Source organism: Dermacentor variabilis, chromosome 8 (genome assembly GCF_050947875.1).
Source record: "Dermacentor variabilis isolate Ectoservices chromosome 8, ASM5094787v1, whole genome shotgun sequence".
Classification (NCBI taxonomy): domain Eukaryota; kingdom Metazoa; phylum Arthropoda; class Arachnida; order Ixodida; family Ixodidae; genus Dermacentor; species Dermacentor variabilis.
Window position 1 is genome coordinate 92,270,870 of NC_134575.1, and position 15,028 is coordinate 92,285,897.

General features: G+C 49.9%; 1 protein-coding gene across 6 annotated transcripts in view; it reads left to right on the plus strand.

The window, feature by feature from the left end:
- Window positions 1-15,028, plus strand: part of LOC142590412 (rab11 family-interacting protein 4A-like) — a 281,526-nt gene that overhangs the window by 193,276 nt on the left and 73,222 nt on the right. The window contains exon 1 of one of the 6 annotated variants that reach the window (XM_075702501.1): window positions 4,030-4,389. The exons of the other annotated variants lie outside the window; for them this stretch is intronic. Within the exon in view, the coding sequence (XP_075558616.1) occupies window positions 4,369-4,389 (21 nt within the window). The 5' untranslated portion in view covers window positions 4,030-4,368. Of the gene's footprint in view, window positions 1-4,029; window positions 4,390-15,028 lie in introns of those variants that run through there. 6 annotated transcript variants of the gene reach the window in all.

Sequence of the window (15,028 nt, forward strand, 5' to 3'; positions counted from 1 at the left end):
GAAGTAGCTTTTGTTTTAAAACACCAGCTTCTTGCATTATTCCGCCACGACAGCTAGCGCTTCGAGACGCTGTGTTAAAATTGCACGGCCTTTTGGGGATGGATCCATTTTTTTTTTCTTTTTCGAAGACTGACTGCCGTTGGAATCGGGCAATATTTGTCTTCCGAGGAACGTGGTAGCTCCAAAGTGGGCGAGGTTCGCCTGTGATGCTTTTGCATTAAAATAAGGACAGTTGGGTGCATCGAATTTAGTTGTGTAGCGTGTAGTTACCCGTGTTACTAACGCTCCGTTTTACGCATGTTAAAAAAAAAAATTGATTCCAATACGTACGTAGCATCTATAGGCATAATTGTACATAGTTGTCAAACAACTACCTTCACATGTCATCTGTCGAAATATTCCTTGTTCCCCAAACTGCCACGTTATTTTTGACGGAGGGAATGCTTATGCTAATGTAAAATGCTTAGATGTACTCATAGAGCAAAAAAAAAAAAAAGTTGCACTTTGGTCAGTATACATTAGTCTGATTCTTCGAATATAAGAAAACGATTTACGAAACAGGGCACTGATCGCCATAGTTATCAAAAGTTCGGCGTTAAGAAATCTAGGCGGGACGCATCGCCGTACTTGTGCTGCAGCGCCCCTCACGTGACAACCCAGCGACAATCCATTCCTGCGGGCAACTTTGTGTAGCATCGAAGCGAGAGCTACAGGGCCAGTGCCTCAGCACACACATTGCTGCGCAACCTAGTCCGGCAGCGTTTGAGAGCGCTTCGGGTTTATTGGAGTACATGCTACAGTCGGTGACAACCTAAGAATTGCGAGGTGGCACGTAGGCTGTCCAGCTCGAACACAATTGGAACAGATGCGCCAGCCAATTACGTTCGCTTGTTTGCTTGACGTCAAGCGTTTCGCGTGTTTAAGAAACTGTTTTCTCCGTACAAACCGGTCTTGGTGTCACTGGCTTCAAGACGAAACCTGAACGTTCAGGGCAAACTTTATGGGTGATCTTCATATCACTGTTCTGTCGTAGCTAACCTATTCTAGCTTGGGACAACTAGCTATTATCATGCAAAAAGCCTAGCATTTACATTAGTGGAGCAAAGGGAGTAAGCTGTGAACGGGTTCCGGCAGGCTCGGTCGGCTCTTTTACAGAGGTGAAAGGCTGATGATCTGCGTTTTTTCGTGGGAGGGGCTTCATTGTAATTCTTAGGTTGACACCGGGGAAGTTTCAAAACATTTCATTTGAAAGCATCCTTGGTTGTCGCCGGCTATTAATCAAGGTAGAGTCCACGTTGGACGGTTTCGCATTTATTAACTAGTACAGTAAGCTGCACTGCTTCGATAAAAATAATCCCAAGGAAGCTTGTACGCGTGTTACACCTCGAAAAAAGTTTGTCGACATCCAAAGCAGTTCTTTGAATATGTGAAACAACCATTTAGCGAAGCAGTTAATTAAATGCCACACAGCGGACCGTGATGCCTACAAGGGCGTGTACTTTATCGTAGCTATGCAGCGTGAAAAGTCATCCCATGTTTATGTTTATGCACCGATTATGCAGCGGGACTTCTGTAAATCATGAAATGGAGAACGCTTCACAACGCAGTGCGCTGCAGCGCGCCGTGCATCAATACAAATAGGTAAAAAAAAAAAAAAACGTCTCAGAGAAGCGGGGAGAGAGGATAAGAGAGCACGAACTACGACAAAGGAAACAGTTTGCCTAATGTGATCGTCACCATAATTATCATGATCCATTTTTATGTCAACTGCAGGACGAAAGCCTCTCCCAGCGATCTTCAATTACCCCGGTCTTGCGATAATTGATTTGAAGTTGTGCCTGCAAATTTTCTAACCTCATCACATCACCCAATTCTCCGGCATTCTTTTGTTGTTGTTGTTGCAGTTTATGTATATATAGCGGTATTACAATTTCGTCAAGTTTCAGACCACATATATAACTGCGATATCCCGGCGTATCGAAACTGCCGACGTGCCAGTTCTAGATTACCGTTTCCACCGCCGTTCACCGGTGAGAGGAAGTTACCAGAAACTTCGGTCGGTCGATGTCGGGGCTTCTTTTTCTCTTTTTCTTCCCGATCCCTGGCGACCGCAATCTTGTCGCCGCTCCCATTGACCTAAGAAAAAAAAAAAAAAAAACACGCTCTGTGAGAAAGAAGCCTGCGAGGAATATTAAATGACAGCCACAAATCTCACTCGTCCGATCGATCCTCTGCCTCGTTCGCGGTGACACCTTTTCTGCGCTGCACGTCTGCTTCACTGTTCTGTAATGTCTTCAGATAGATGTATTTTTACCTTCAGATCGTTGGTCGGAGTAGATGCTGATTCGGTTGGAGAGATAGAAGGTCGTGAGAGAAAGGCAGGGAGGTTAACCAGGGTGAGCCCGGTAAGCTACCCTGCATTGGGGCAAGGGGACTTCAAAGATGAGAAGGAAGAGGGAAGTTCGCACGTTGCACTGTTACGCACACGAGCTTCATCGCCGGATCAGTCACAGGCGATGAAGATACGGGCTGGTGCATTTCGAGAAACGCATCAGCACCTTCGTGGCCTTGCACACGGCAGGCGCTCGAGGCCACATGCCCAAGATCTTCTCCTTTGTGAAAGGCCTGTCGTCTAAGTGGTGCCGCAAAGCTGTTCGAAGGGCGCTCCTCTCATCTCCATGTGTGGGGCAGTCGCGCAGATGTTTTAGTTCCTCGCGAAAATCGCTGGCTCTAGTCTGTGGGAGCTGCGACCTCGACAGTTCACAGCCAGCGTGGGAGTGATGGTACATGGATTTGCCTAAAGTCCGACCTTCTAGCTTCAGACGCATTAGCGACTTCGAAAGTAGCTCATTTTCGACAAAATATTGCGTTACATATGGAACCATTATCGCATTGATTGCGCAAGCGCGCCGAGTGTTATTGCATTTTCAGAAAAAAAAAAAGGAGGATCGCTTAAAACTTAACACAGTAAAGGTGTACAAAAGCGTAGCAGGCAATGCCACAAGAGCGTCTAAGACAAAAGCACGAAAATCAGACAAGCCTGTTCGCTAACAACCATTCCGATTGTAGGAGGTTCCCTCTTGTAATTCTTGTAGGGAAATTCTACCGATTCGACCGCTATGTTCTTTTCGTTTCAGTTTCTGCGCTTCATGAAGACGATAGATGTGCGCTTTTTCTTGTGAGCTGTCTGGAAGCGCCCTATTGGACTTTTTCTCACGTATTTTATGGGCGCACTTAGGGACCTTGATCAGTTGTGTCAGTGCTTAACTGGTCGGTTTTTAAGCGTCCGTGTGCTGCAGTTGCGGCGTTCTGAAATTCGTGATGTTCGCACTTTTCTTGAGTTTTAACCATGCCTTCGGGGAAGGACGCACGTGCTGCGGTGAACACAAAGCAGTATCTCGAACTCCGAGAATACTGAATGAAAATATCGAAGCACTCGCTTCTACCGCAGCCTGGGACGACGCGGTTGAGGAAGACGTCGGTGACGGATTCATACTGTGAGTGTTCGCACAGTAGGTGTCCCAGCTAGAAAATAAGTAATTTGTTTGCGCGGCTCCTATCAATTGTAAGTGCGCGAGCGCTTATCTTGTTTGTTGTTCTTGCAAGTAATCTGAGAGGAGTGGCGTGGAAGCCGAGGCCAACGCCATCTCGTTTTTTTTGGTGGGCGTCGCTACACATGTTCACCTACCCACCTACCTTGCTGTCCCTGGAAAGCGTTTCTCCGCCTGCGAGTGTTTCGACAAGCGTAGCGGCAATGTTAAGCTATATTTGATCTCCCCTATTCAGCGCTTCTGCGTAACCGAGAACGCGCGTTCAGTTCCGAGAACAAATCGAACGCAGCCGAGATTTACTTCGACCGCTGCCCATCGGAACTTCGGTTTTGCTTCGCGGGGCGCGTCGTCTGCTTTTCGCGCGTACGCGCGCGCTCGTAGCAGACGACGCTTGATTTCGTCAATGCCACGTGACCTGCTTGAGCCAGTCCGACGGTGGCGACACGCCGCGTGGCTTCCGCGTACCAGCTCGCCGCGCCGACGGCCGCAGACGGCGGCTCGTTTGTGCGTTTGCTCGGCGCGAGCCAGCGAAGTTTTGTGTCGGTCCGCGTTGTGGGGCATGTGTGTGTCGTTGCGTTGACCACGTCGTCGGATCGGAGAGGCGTCGTAGGAGCGGCTGACCAGCGCGTGACCCGTCAACACCCCCGTCGTGCTGTCGTTTGCGCGTGTGTGTGTTGCCTCCAAGAGTGTTTTGGGAAAACACAGCCTGGAGAACGTGCGGATGCTGCCGTTGTGACTGCTTCGCAAGCGACGTCCGATCCGGCTGTTGCTCTCACCAAAGGCGGGAATACGAAGTCGGCGCACACGGACTCCGTCGATGAAGGAGAAATCTTCCAAGGTAAACGAGCGCGTCCGGTTTCCGGTTCGACTCCGCGGCACGCTGTTGAAAATGCGTAGGCCCCCCCGATTCGCGGAATGTTCGTCGCTTTGAGCAAAAGGTATCGGTGCTCTACGCGAAGCGACTTCGGTTAGCAGGCGGGCGGCTTTCGCTGGACGAGTCGTTGAGAAGAAACTCGCCGGCGCAGCTGTGGGTTAGTTACAAGGCGCCTGCTTTGTGAGCGGGCTTTCTTTTCGGTGTTCTTGCATGGCGACGTTCTGTAGTAAGCGCCCTTTCAAGGATTAGTGGATTCCCTCAAGGAAGAATCCGCGATTACTTTATACCGCGACTCGGATATAAACTTGCCGTCTGCTGCAATTTGCAACCGATGGAAAAACCTAAAGGTGTTCGGTAATCAAGTTGCACCGTCGCGAACTTACGATGCCACGTAGCGCAGCTTGAGCTTTTCCTCGGCTGAGCGACTGTTCTGGTTTCGCTTACGATTGATTCTGAATTTGCAAATATTCGCAAAGCTAATCGCGCGGTTTTTTCGTTACAGTATCCTTCCTTTTTTTATGCCGCGAGACAGTTAGCAGTTATTAAACGGCGAGTGACTTGTCATTAGAAAGTTCGAGCGCATTGCAACGGAATGATCTACTAATCAATCAGTGCCTCGTATCTCATTTCCTACTGCGTAGTTGGCGCGATGTGACGGGGCTATCGCGGTCTGCGAACCGTGTTGCAAAGCCTCGGACGGACGGAGATATGAAATCGTTATCGACTCGAGGCAATCTTGCACCACGTTGCGTTCCTTTAGCTTCTCTGTGTGGCGCATTGTTCTGCGATGTGTACGTGCGACTCAGGCGCCTGTTTTATGTGACCCAATTACAAGGCTCGTGTCCGGTGACACGCGATGGGTCACGCGGTGCGGCTAGCTGGACACGGTAAGCGCGCGTTCGTCGCCCGCAATACGACGGGTCGTCGAGCGGTTATCGTCGCGTGGATGGAGGTTAAGACGCGTTATCTAAATCACTAGCGGGCAATAATGACTATCTTGGAACACTAGCGCATAGCGCGTACAAGACGAGGGCACGAGAAAGGCACGTGGACACACAGATAACGCCGTGTCTGTGTGCTCACGCTGCCTGTGTGTTCGTGTGTCTTTTCCGTGTCCTCGTCTTGTATGCGCTAGTATTCCAAGATGTCATGCCGACAAGTCCGCACTGCGACACTGTAGTTAATGACCAATGAACTGTCATTGTTACGAGTCATCTGTGTCATCCGGAAAACGTTCCTTGAATGCTCCGATGACGCTGATTCTTCGTATAGTGACGGTGAAGCCATCGGAACAGCGTGTTTGGAAAAGCCCCTGTAGCTATCCCTCTGTGTAGCTGTGCACGCGTCTCGACAGGTGGGTCGACCTGACGGCGCGTGGAAGCTGAACCGGGTATCGATGTGCATTGGAATTTGCAAGCTGCGCGCTGACGGACGACTACCGCTGGGCGAGCGCCTGTCAGCCGTTTGATACTAGCTGATATAGACAGCGCTAGACCCGCGTTCTTTGCGTAGCCCGCGCGCGCTCTGCTTAATCTCGCGCATCGATTAAAACCTGCCCGAAGTCAGTCACCCTGGGCTGAATGCGCAAAGCGCAGGGTCATGTGTCGCGTCGACTTTTCTTGGCGGGGAGGAAAGCGATGGGGGACAACTTCACGGAGAGGTCGGCTTGGCGAAGGCTGCCAGCTGCATGACATGTACGTTCCTTGCTAGCTTCTTTCCTACCGCTATGCCAGACAAGTCACCCGGGATAGTGCGAGGCGTGTTTAGCGAGTGAAATTCTCAGGGGATCGTGAATTTGATGATAATAACGTTAGCTTACAAGAAAATCTATCCTGCGCGTCGCTTTTTAAAGGGCGGGGCTAAAATCACTAAGCTAAACGTATACGTGTCAAGGCCTCCCGTCAAAACCGGGTATGGAGAGGGATGAAGTAGATAAGAATCAAGCAGGCACATGCAAATTTTATTTATTTGAATTACTGCAAGCCAACGATTTGGGTTGAGCAGGGTATTAGGTATTCCTAAGCTGCATGATTGTACATTACCTAGAGATGCGTTGAGCCATTTGCAACATGCGAATAGAGGTCGTTTCCATTTGTTCTCGCCTGGTTCGTTGCCCAGCGAGATTAGCATTTCGAGTGCGCTGTCATTGCTCCCCGTCGCACGTCTCTCAAACTGCTTTCTCTCTCTCTCCTGACCCATCTGCGCTGTCCTACGCGATCCCTCAGTTTAAGCAAGCGCTTCCTATACATCTGCGGGGCTGACCAGCTGAGTGACCATTAGGGCTGACGCCTGTGTCGAAACCCACTGGGAGTGCCGAAAAAAAATAAAAAAGAAAGTACTGCGGGACACGTTGATGTATATATTGCGCTTGTGCAATATCAGGCGAGGACTCGCCGTGTGGTGTGCCTCCGCCCTTCGTTGTACTTAAGCTTTACGAAACTTGTCGTGCACTCGGAAGTGGCACGAAGGCACAACAGGAAGCTCAATGCGAAGTTTCTGAGAGCTTCGAAGTCTTAAGTGATTAGTACGATCTGGGGACCGAGTACCTTGACAAATATTTTTGTTCAAATTTTTAGTATTGTGCGGAAAGGAGCAGCCGTCACCGTCATAGTGGTTAAATTTCTGTTAACAATGAATGGGAAAAACTAAACTGTGAAGCTTTTTTTTTTTTTTCTGAGATAGCCTTATTGGGTTCACTTCGTGGCTTCTTGATGCTCTTCGGTGGACGAGCTTTGCTCAAGCAAAATCTTGGTTTGAGCTGGTTGGCGAGACCTAGTTCATCATGAGCCATTCCGCTCTGTGAAGGTGGATGACCGGCGAAGCTGGTTAGCGTACGCCACAGAGGTGACACAGAACTTCGAACAAATGTACGAAAGTATTTATTGTCCTCATCTGTGGTCATCGTGACGATATAGATACGCACACACATTCGCGTATGACGTCTTACTAAATGTCCGTCACGTAAGTCAATGAATGGCTCGTACCCCCGAAAAACGCGGCCGCCCGATTACGACGACAGAGAAGTGAAATTCTACGCTGGAATGATGAGCGGCATCGGAGCCAACTGTTAAAGAAGACGACGACGCTCGAGCCGTTGCTGCCGATGATAGTTTGGGTCCCAAGTGTGGCAAGGGTAGTTCGAGGGCGCGTTACAAGTTTCCTAGCCCACAGGGGTATACGTGCCATTGAGCTTGCACCCTTTGTGCACCATCACCGGGATCGGCCCGCGCGATGATAGTTTCTGCGCACGGACGCCAGGAAAACCCGGATCTTGGCCCTATCCAGCTTCGCCGTAGGAAGGAAGTGAAAACGAGGACAAAGGACATGTAAAGCAAAACGGGTGCCCTTACTTCCAAACGGCTTTATTCGGGAGAATTCGCTTTCGAATACAGCCAATGGTCTTGTGATCGCGGCGAGGAAGCTCGCCGGAACACATTAACGAAGCGTGCATGCGTGCGAAATTACCTGAGGCAGTTTTCCCCTTTTCGTGAAACTTCCTCGTCAGTTAGTTTTTGGCAGTGTGTTGAGGGGGCGTGGAACGGGAATGAAATCTGCGGCGACATTTTATAGGTTGACGACTCTGGCGAGTCGGTTAGTCATATTCACGTTGCAATTGTTTAAGCTCTAGACAGTCAGAACAAGCGCTTTGCGTGACCTTCTTTTTTTCTGCTGCCGTTGTCGGCATGTGCAGCTATATATAAAAGACGACGGTTTGCGCTTTATTTACTACACTTACGATACACCGGTGACATACTCTGGCGTTTCTCTTACTTACGGGCGATCTATTTCTTTCGATACCGATCCACGGGCTTGGTGCTTCGCGACTCAGTTACGTGCTTTCGAGCGTGTCGTCCCAGTCTATTTCTGGCCTCGCGAGACCTTACCGCTTAGCTGCTGCTGCTGTCGTGTGCTGGCGCAGCGACCTATGGCGTCAGGGTGCTGGGCACGAGCTCGACGGGCACGACCACGCCTGCCGCACCGCGACTCCGCGTGGTCGCGGTGCGGGAGGCATGCAATGCGACTGAGGCACGCGGAGTCTCGTGTGCCCCAGCTTTGGGGAAAGGTGTGATATATCCTCAGATATTGGATAACGCTTGGGAGGGAAACGTTTTGGAACGTCGTCTCGCGCGCGCGCGTGCGTGCGCGCGCGAGATTTGAGCGCGTCTTCCGATAACGCGTATACGTAATCCAGACCTTGGAGATCGTCGCACATTCCTTAGCCTGCGCTGCGAACGAATGTGGTATATGGGTCGGCTCGCGAAACCCCGCTTCGGAGCATCGTACGTGTGCCATGGTCGCGGTCGGCCTTTTCTTCTGTGGATGCGTTTAATCGTTGTTGCCGAGAAAGTGATTTAGAAGCCCTACGCGTGACCAGACGCAAGCATAATTTGAATTCTACAGCCAAAGGTCGGATGGCCTTGCTCAACTGGAAATTTTCTTATACGGAACGCAATTTATTCAGGTAGCAATAATTAGGGAACACATGTCGGCGCTCTATGCGTACTTTGAGAAGTATAAATTACAGCCTCGCGAATGCGCTTGCCGACTGGCTTTGATTAAGCGCCCCTTTTGCGAACATTCATCCGCGAGCTATTAATACATTAATAGCACACGATTATATTGTGTTTGTGGAGAGAGAGAGAGAGAGAGAGAATATACCGATTGCATGGGAACATTCCATGGGCACGTATTTTTTCGGCACGTGTTGGCGCATGTCCTAGAATTCAGTGTGCTCGCTCGAAACTCGTTGCCCCCATACACGTGCAAAACGAGCAGAACAAAGCAAATGCGATGCTCGAATAGCGGAAAATGAAACGCAGGGTTTAATTCGCCAGACGCGTTTGCTGCATTTAAAGCAAAATTAAGACAGCGAGAAAAGACACGGACAAGGCTGAACCCCACATGCGCTCTCTCGCGTTATTTTTCGCGCTCTCTGTTTTACTTTGTACCGAGAACCAAGTAGCCCAGTAAGAAGACTCGTTATATTGCTTTGTCTTCTGCCGCACACACCGTTCAGCCTTCAACATTCACTTTGTAAAGATGATCGTCCGCTCACTCGATGCCGTGACCACCAAGCAAGAATGTCTTGTTTCTGTAGCACAGTTCTGCTTGCATCCAAGTGGACTTCGTTGTGCACCGCAGCGGCTGACGCGCGAATTCTCGTGAGACAAAGAAAAAAAAAAAGGAAGGGGCGGGGGGGTGTCGGGAGCAGCCCCTTGGATGACCAAAGACGAGTTTCAACAGCTGAACAGACAAAAAAGAAAATGTAAATAAGAATGCGGACTCTGGAAGACAGACCAGGACGCCGCTGTCTGTCTTCGTTAGTCTTTTTTTTTTTTTTCCTTTTCCAGTTGAGCCATTCCAACTCGTTGTAGCTACGAACCAACCGGCTCAAATTAAATGCAATTCTGACGCTCCTCTCTGATGAATCGCGCGAAGGCGTGAACGAATTTTGCAGCCGAAGAAGCGTCATTGCGCGCGCTTCACAGGCGGCCATCGGCCGGATGCGCCATCTTGGGAAAAGTGACAACGGGCGCCCTCCAATTTGCTCTACGGAGACGCAGCCGCGAGCGCGGTTGCGGCTGCGTTTGTTTCGTTGTCGGAAATGTCATAAGCACGATCTGAGCTTTGTCTTCGCAGGCTCGACTATCCGTCAATGCTTCTGCAAGAGTTTCCTTGAGTGAAAAAAAGAAACAAACAAGAATGAGCCGTGCCTGCAATGTCTCTAAGACGAGGTTGCACCATGTGCACGCTTAACCTTTCATTCTGCTTGGCAGATTTTTGAATAATAGCTTCCGTATCTGTGCACAATCTGTTCGTCGAGGGATGTTCACGACTGACGTTGGGCGCCTGCTAAAGCGTGACCTATGCTTTGCGCAAGGTTCGGCTCCTGAGTCTGCCTTCTTTGTGCGCGAATCTGGAACGGAGCCATGTTGGCAAGAACACTGACAACAGGGGCGTGCATGATGCATTACATAGGTAAAATCTCGGCGAGGTATTGGAGTGTACTGGCGTAGCGTATTGCCGTCCTACCGGTAGCGATACCCTCCCCTCCTCCGGCCGCTTTGGCAGCTTAGCGGCTGCGGCATTATTGCTCGCGCTGCCGAGCTCGCGAAGTTGCGGGTTCGATGCCGGTCTCATTTCGGTGGTCGCGTAGCTCGTGTGGCTAGATTTATAGGTGCTCGTTAAAAGAACGCCAGGTGGTTAAAATCGATACGGAAACCACACTTCGCCGTGCCTCTTGATCGTGTCGTAATTTTTTGGCGCCTAAAACCCCAGAGTTTAATTAAACCCCTTCACACTTCCAGCCGCGCATGCGCAGCTTGCCACAGGCGGTATAACGGCAACACTGCAGAACGCTAGAGCGCTCTGTGCGTCCGCTTAGGAAACCTGCCGTCCAGCGCAGACGCTAATCGTCACGCGACTATCGGTTAAGCAGATGCCTTCGATCAGATTAGTAATCGCACCGCAAAACAGCGCGCCGCGACCCACTGGGCGCATATATTTTTTCCGACTGCAGCGCGCACGCAGCGCGCTCGACTTGTTTGTCGGCGTCGAGTTTCTTTTCCTCGTCGTCCTCCGTGGCAACGTCGTCGTTTCGCGAATCGGGGGCGGTTTTCATTTATTCTATTTCTTCGTTTCTTTCCTCCCTCCAGCGCAACGGGGGCTTTCGCCGTCCCGGGTGCGTGCCTCTCGCACTGTGCATACACACACGCTGGCCCCTTCGTGTTTTTTGGCGCGGTTCGCCGCCGGCCCGTCCGGATGGAGTCTGTCCTCCTCGTCTTCGACGATGGACGGACGAACTTCGCTCGCTTGGAAGCGGCGCCGGCCCAGTTTCTGCGGCAGCGGCGGGCGCCTGCGTGCTGTTGGCGGCCCACCTCCCGAGCGCCTTCGCGATGCGTTCTACAGGGGGTGGGGGTGGGGGGGGGGGGTTATTCTTTAAGAGTATGCCTAGTGGACTGTCCATTTCGGCCGCTGCTGATTGGATGGAGCTGTACGAGCGAGGAGTATGCGAGCGGCCTTATCCAATCAGGAACGGCCGAAATGGACAGTCCACTAGGTAGACTCTTACAGCATACCTTCCCTGTGGGATACAGCTTAAAAAAAAAAAGAAAAGTTGGCAACGAAGGCACACGGACCGCGCGGTGTTGTTACTCCGCCAGCCAATCACAGAAAATCGTCGTCGTGCGACCATTTCGAAATGGCATCGTACTTGATAGTACGTACGCAACGTCTGCTGTTCTTGAAGAAAGTCTTTTCGTCGGCAGAAGCGATGAGGTGTGCAATAGGCTTGGACAAAGTGCATGACGGCCTGGGCATTCTCACTCTTCAAAAGCCCGCGCTACGATTCATTTCACTGCTGACACCCCGTTTTACTCCTGAAACTAGGCTGGCAACTGAAGTGAAACTTGACAACAGATTGTTGCAGCGAAGCGTGAGTTTTGTTTCAGTTCAGTAAAGAATTAAGCTTTCGCTGTTCCACTGTGATAGGCGAGTGAAAACGTCCAAGATTACGCGCTTATAATTCTATTTTTGTGCTTACCGCCTTATTTAGGTAACGAAACAAGTTTGAAGTGCGAACTATTTGCAGCCTCGCGGTAAACATTGGCTGGCGGTTACGAGGACGTGTGCGGAGCTTCACTGCAGACTTGAGTTGTATCCGACTGTATAGTCCGTGCGCGGCTTATACTCGCGAGCGAGTGACGTGAAAAAGCGCGTGGCTGGCGTTACGCGGTGCTTGAGTTTAATTGCGAGGAAAAAAAAAAAAGAGCGGTCCTGTTATTTCTTTTTTTTTTGTCCCCATTTATTCTTGAGCCCTTATCGAATGTTGTGACTCCGTGCTATGGGGTTGGACGTTTTCCCTGCTTTTACCGCGCGCTAGGAATGGACAGAAAGACGAGGTTAAAGGTATACGTTAGTTCACGCAGTAACTGTAGGGTTGGCAACTATGCACCGAAAGAAAGGGTTGGAATTAGGTGAGCCAAGTTTCGTCACACAAAGAACAGAACTCTGCACGATGCCGTTGGCATACGGGAAACTTGGGAACCGTTCCCTCGCGGCACGCAGGATCCTTCGACTCTGTTCCCGGTCGACGTCGTGTCCGAAATACCGCGACTGCGTGAGACAGCAGCGGTTTGTCAGACGCCTTGATCGTGTTTGGTGCAGACAGATTCTGTTCGTTGGCCGTCTAATTCTCACCTCTCGCTAAATTGAACTAAAGGACGTGGGCGTGAAGTGGTGCGACGTAAACTGCAAAAATCGTACGCGTGTAGCTGCCCGGTGGCCCCGTTTATTCGCTTGCTACGAAAATTTCTCACCAACGCCGGGAGGACGGGCGCTTTGAGCTTTACGAGCTAATTGCAGAGGTGACTGCGTATTGCGTAGTCAGACTTCGATGTTCACTGTTCTGCGACGATTATTGATGTACAACGAGTGTGCATAGAATGCCGGTGCGCGTGCTCTCGTGCACATCATTTTTGTATATGTACATCCATACCATCGCTACAAACTTATGTAAAATGTCTGTCACACCATTGTACATAACCACTGTATACGCAGTATATATTGACCATCATTTTATACACGTGACAATTAGTTTATGAGTAACTGTGCCTTTCCGTGGACACTACTTGAAAAGCAGTCGAACACTAGTTTGAAAACGTGCCGTGTATACAATGCTTAGTGCTTTGTATAATGCGAAAACACCCGCGTACTTACATTTAGGTGCACGTTAAAGAACCCCAGGTGATCGAAATTTCCGGAGTCCTCCACTACGGCGTGTCTCATAGTCAGAAAGTGGTTTTGGCACGTAAAACCCCATAATTTAATTTTAATTTTTTTGCTTTGTATATGTTATCGTCCGGGTGGAATTTAGCCGTAATTGTTACTCAGTGTTCATATCGTCTCTTGTCGAAATAACCTTTTTCTAAGCACAGCAAAAAGGCATATAATGAAGTGGCAACTTGGATCTAGAGATACAGGGGGACAACGGCATTGCTGGCTCTCCTGTAATCGAGAGTAGATGTAAGTATGAAATGGTAAGTAGAAAGGCGTCAGGCAGGGAGATACGATATCTCCAATGCTATTCACAGCGTGTTTACAGGAGGTATTCAGAGACCTGGATTGGGAAGAATTTGGGATAAAAGTTAATGGAGAATACCTTAGTAACTTGCGATTCGCTGATCATATTGCCTTGCTTAGTAACTCAGGGGACCAATTGCAATGCATGCTCACTGACCTGGAGAGGCAAAGCAGAAGAGTGGGTCTAAAAATTAATATGCAGAAAACTAAAGTAATGATTAACAGTCTCGGGAGAGAACAGCAATTTACAATAGGCAGCGAGGCACTGGAAGTCGTAAGGGAATACATCTACTTAGGGCAGGTAGTGACGGCGGATCCGGATCATGAGACGGAAATAATCAGAAGAATAAGAATGGGCTGGAGTGCGTTTGGCAGGCATTCCCAAATCATGAACAGCAGGTTGCCGTTATCCCTCAAGAGAAAAGTATATAATAGCTGTGTCTTACCAGTACTCACCTACGGGGCAGAAACCTGGAGGCTTACGAAAAGGGTTCTACTCAAATTGAGGACGACACAACGAGCTATGGAAAGAAGAATGATAGGTGTAACGTTAAGGGATAAGAAAAGAGCAGATTGGGTGAGGGAACAAACGCGAGTTAATGACATCTTAGTTGAAATCAAGAAAAAGAAATGGGCATGGGCAGGACATGTAATGAGGAGGGTAGATAACCGATGGTCATTAAGGGTTACGGACTGGATCCCAAGGGAAGGGAAGCGTAGCAGGGGGCGGCAGAAAGTTAGGTGGGCGGATGAGATTAAGAAGTTTGCAGGGACGGCATGGCCACAATTAGTACATGACCGGGGTTGTTGGAGAAATATGGGAGAGGCCTTTGCCCTGCAGTGGGCGTAACCAGGCTGATGATGATGATGATGATGATGATGATGATGATGATGATGATGAAATGGCAACTGGCAGAGCAGGTTGGTTGGAGATACTAGCCAGTCTTAAAATGGGTGTAGTGCATGACCGCAACGACTCACCGCACCGCACCAAGCCATACTGTGCACTGGTCCACATGGACGCTGCCCAGCTAGAAGAAAGCCGCCTGAAGGGAGCACGACAGACAGCGAGCCCGCGAGCGTACTGCCCGGCTAGAAAAAGAAAATGCATGAAAGAAACACGACGCAGCGGGGCGCCATCTTTCGAGGCGGCGCAAAACTCGTGCCGCGGAACTCCCGGACCGCCGGCGTTGAACAGGCAACCCTTTCTCAGCGCCAAAAGATGACAAAGACCTATGTGGTGTCCTGTACCTGGCCTTTTGAACGTCGCTATTGGAAATGTCAAACAAAACTTCCGCGCACAAGAAGTTACAGCTTGAGTGGTATTGTCAACAAACATTAGGAAGAAATCGGAATTAGTATTTTCGTTTGGCCGGCTTGTTTGGGCGGCAGCTGGCGTATGTAGTGCGGTCCTGTACAGAGTCGTGGGCCAGAGACCACATTTTCTTAAGTTTTGACTGGTTGCTCTCTTGATATCGTATTGTTCTCGCAACTTGCCCGGATGTTCTCTGAGTGCCCGAAT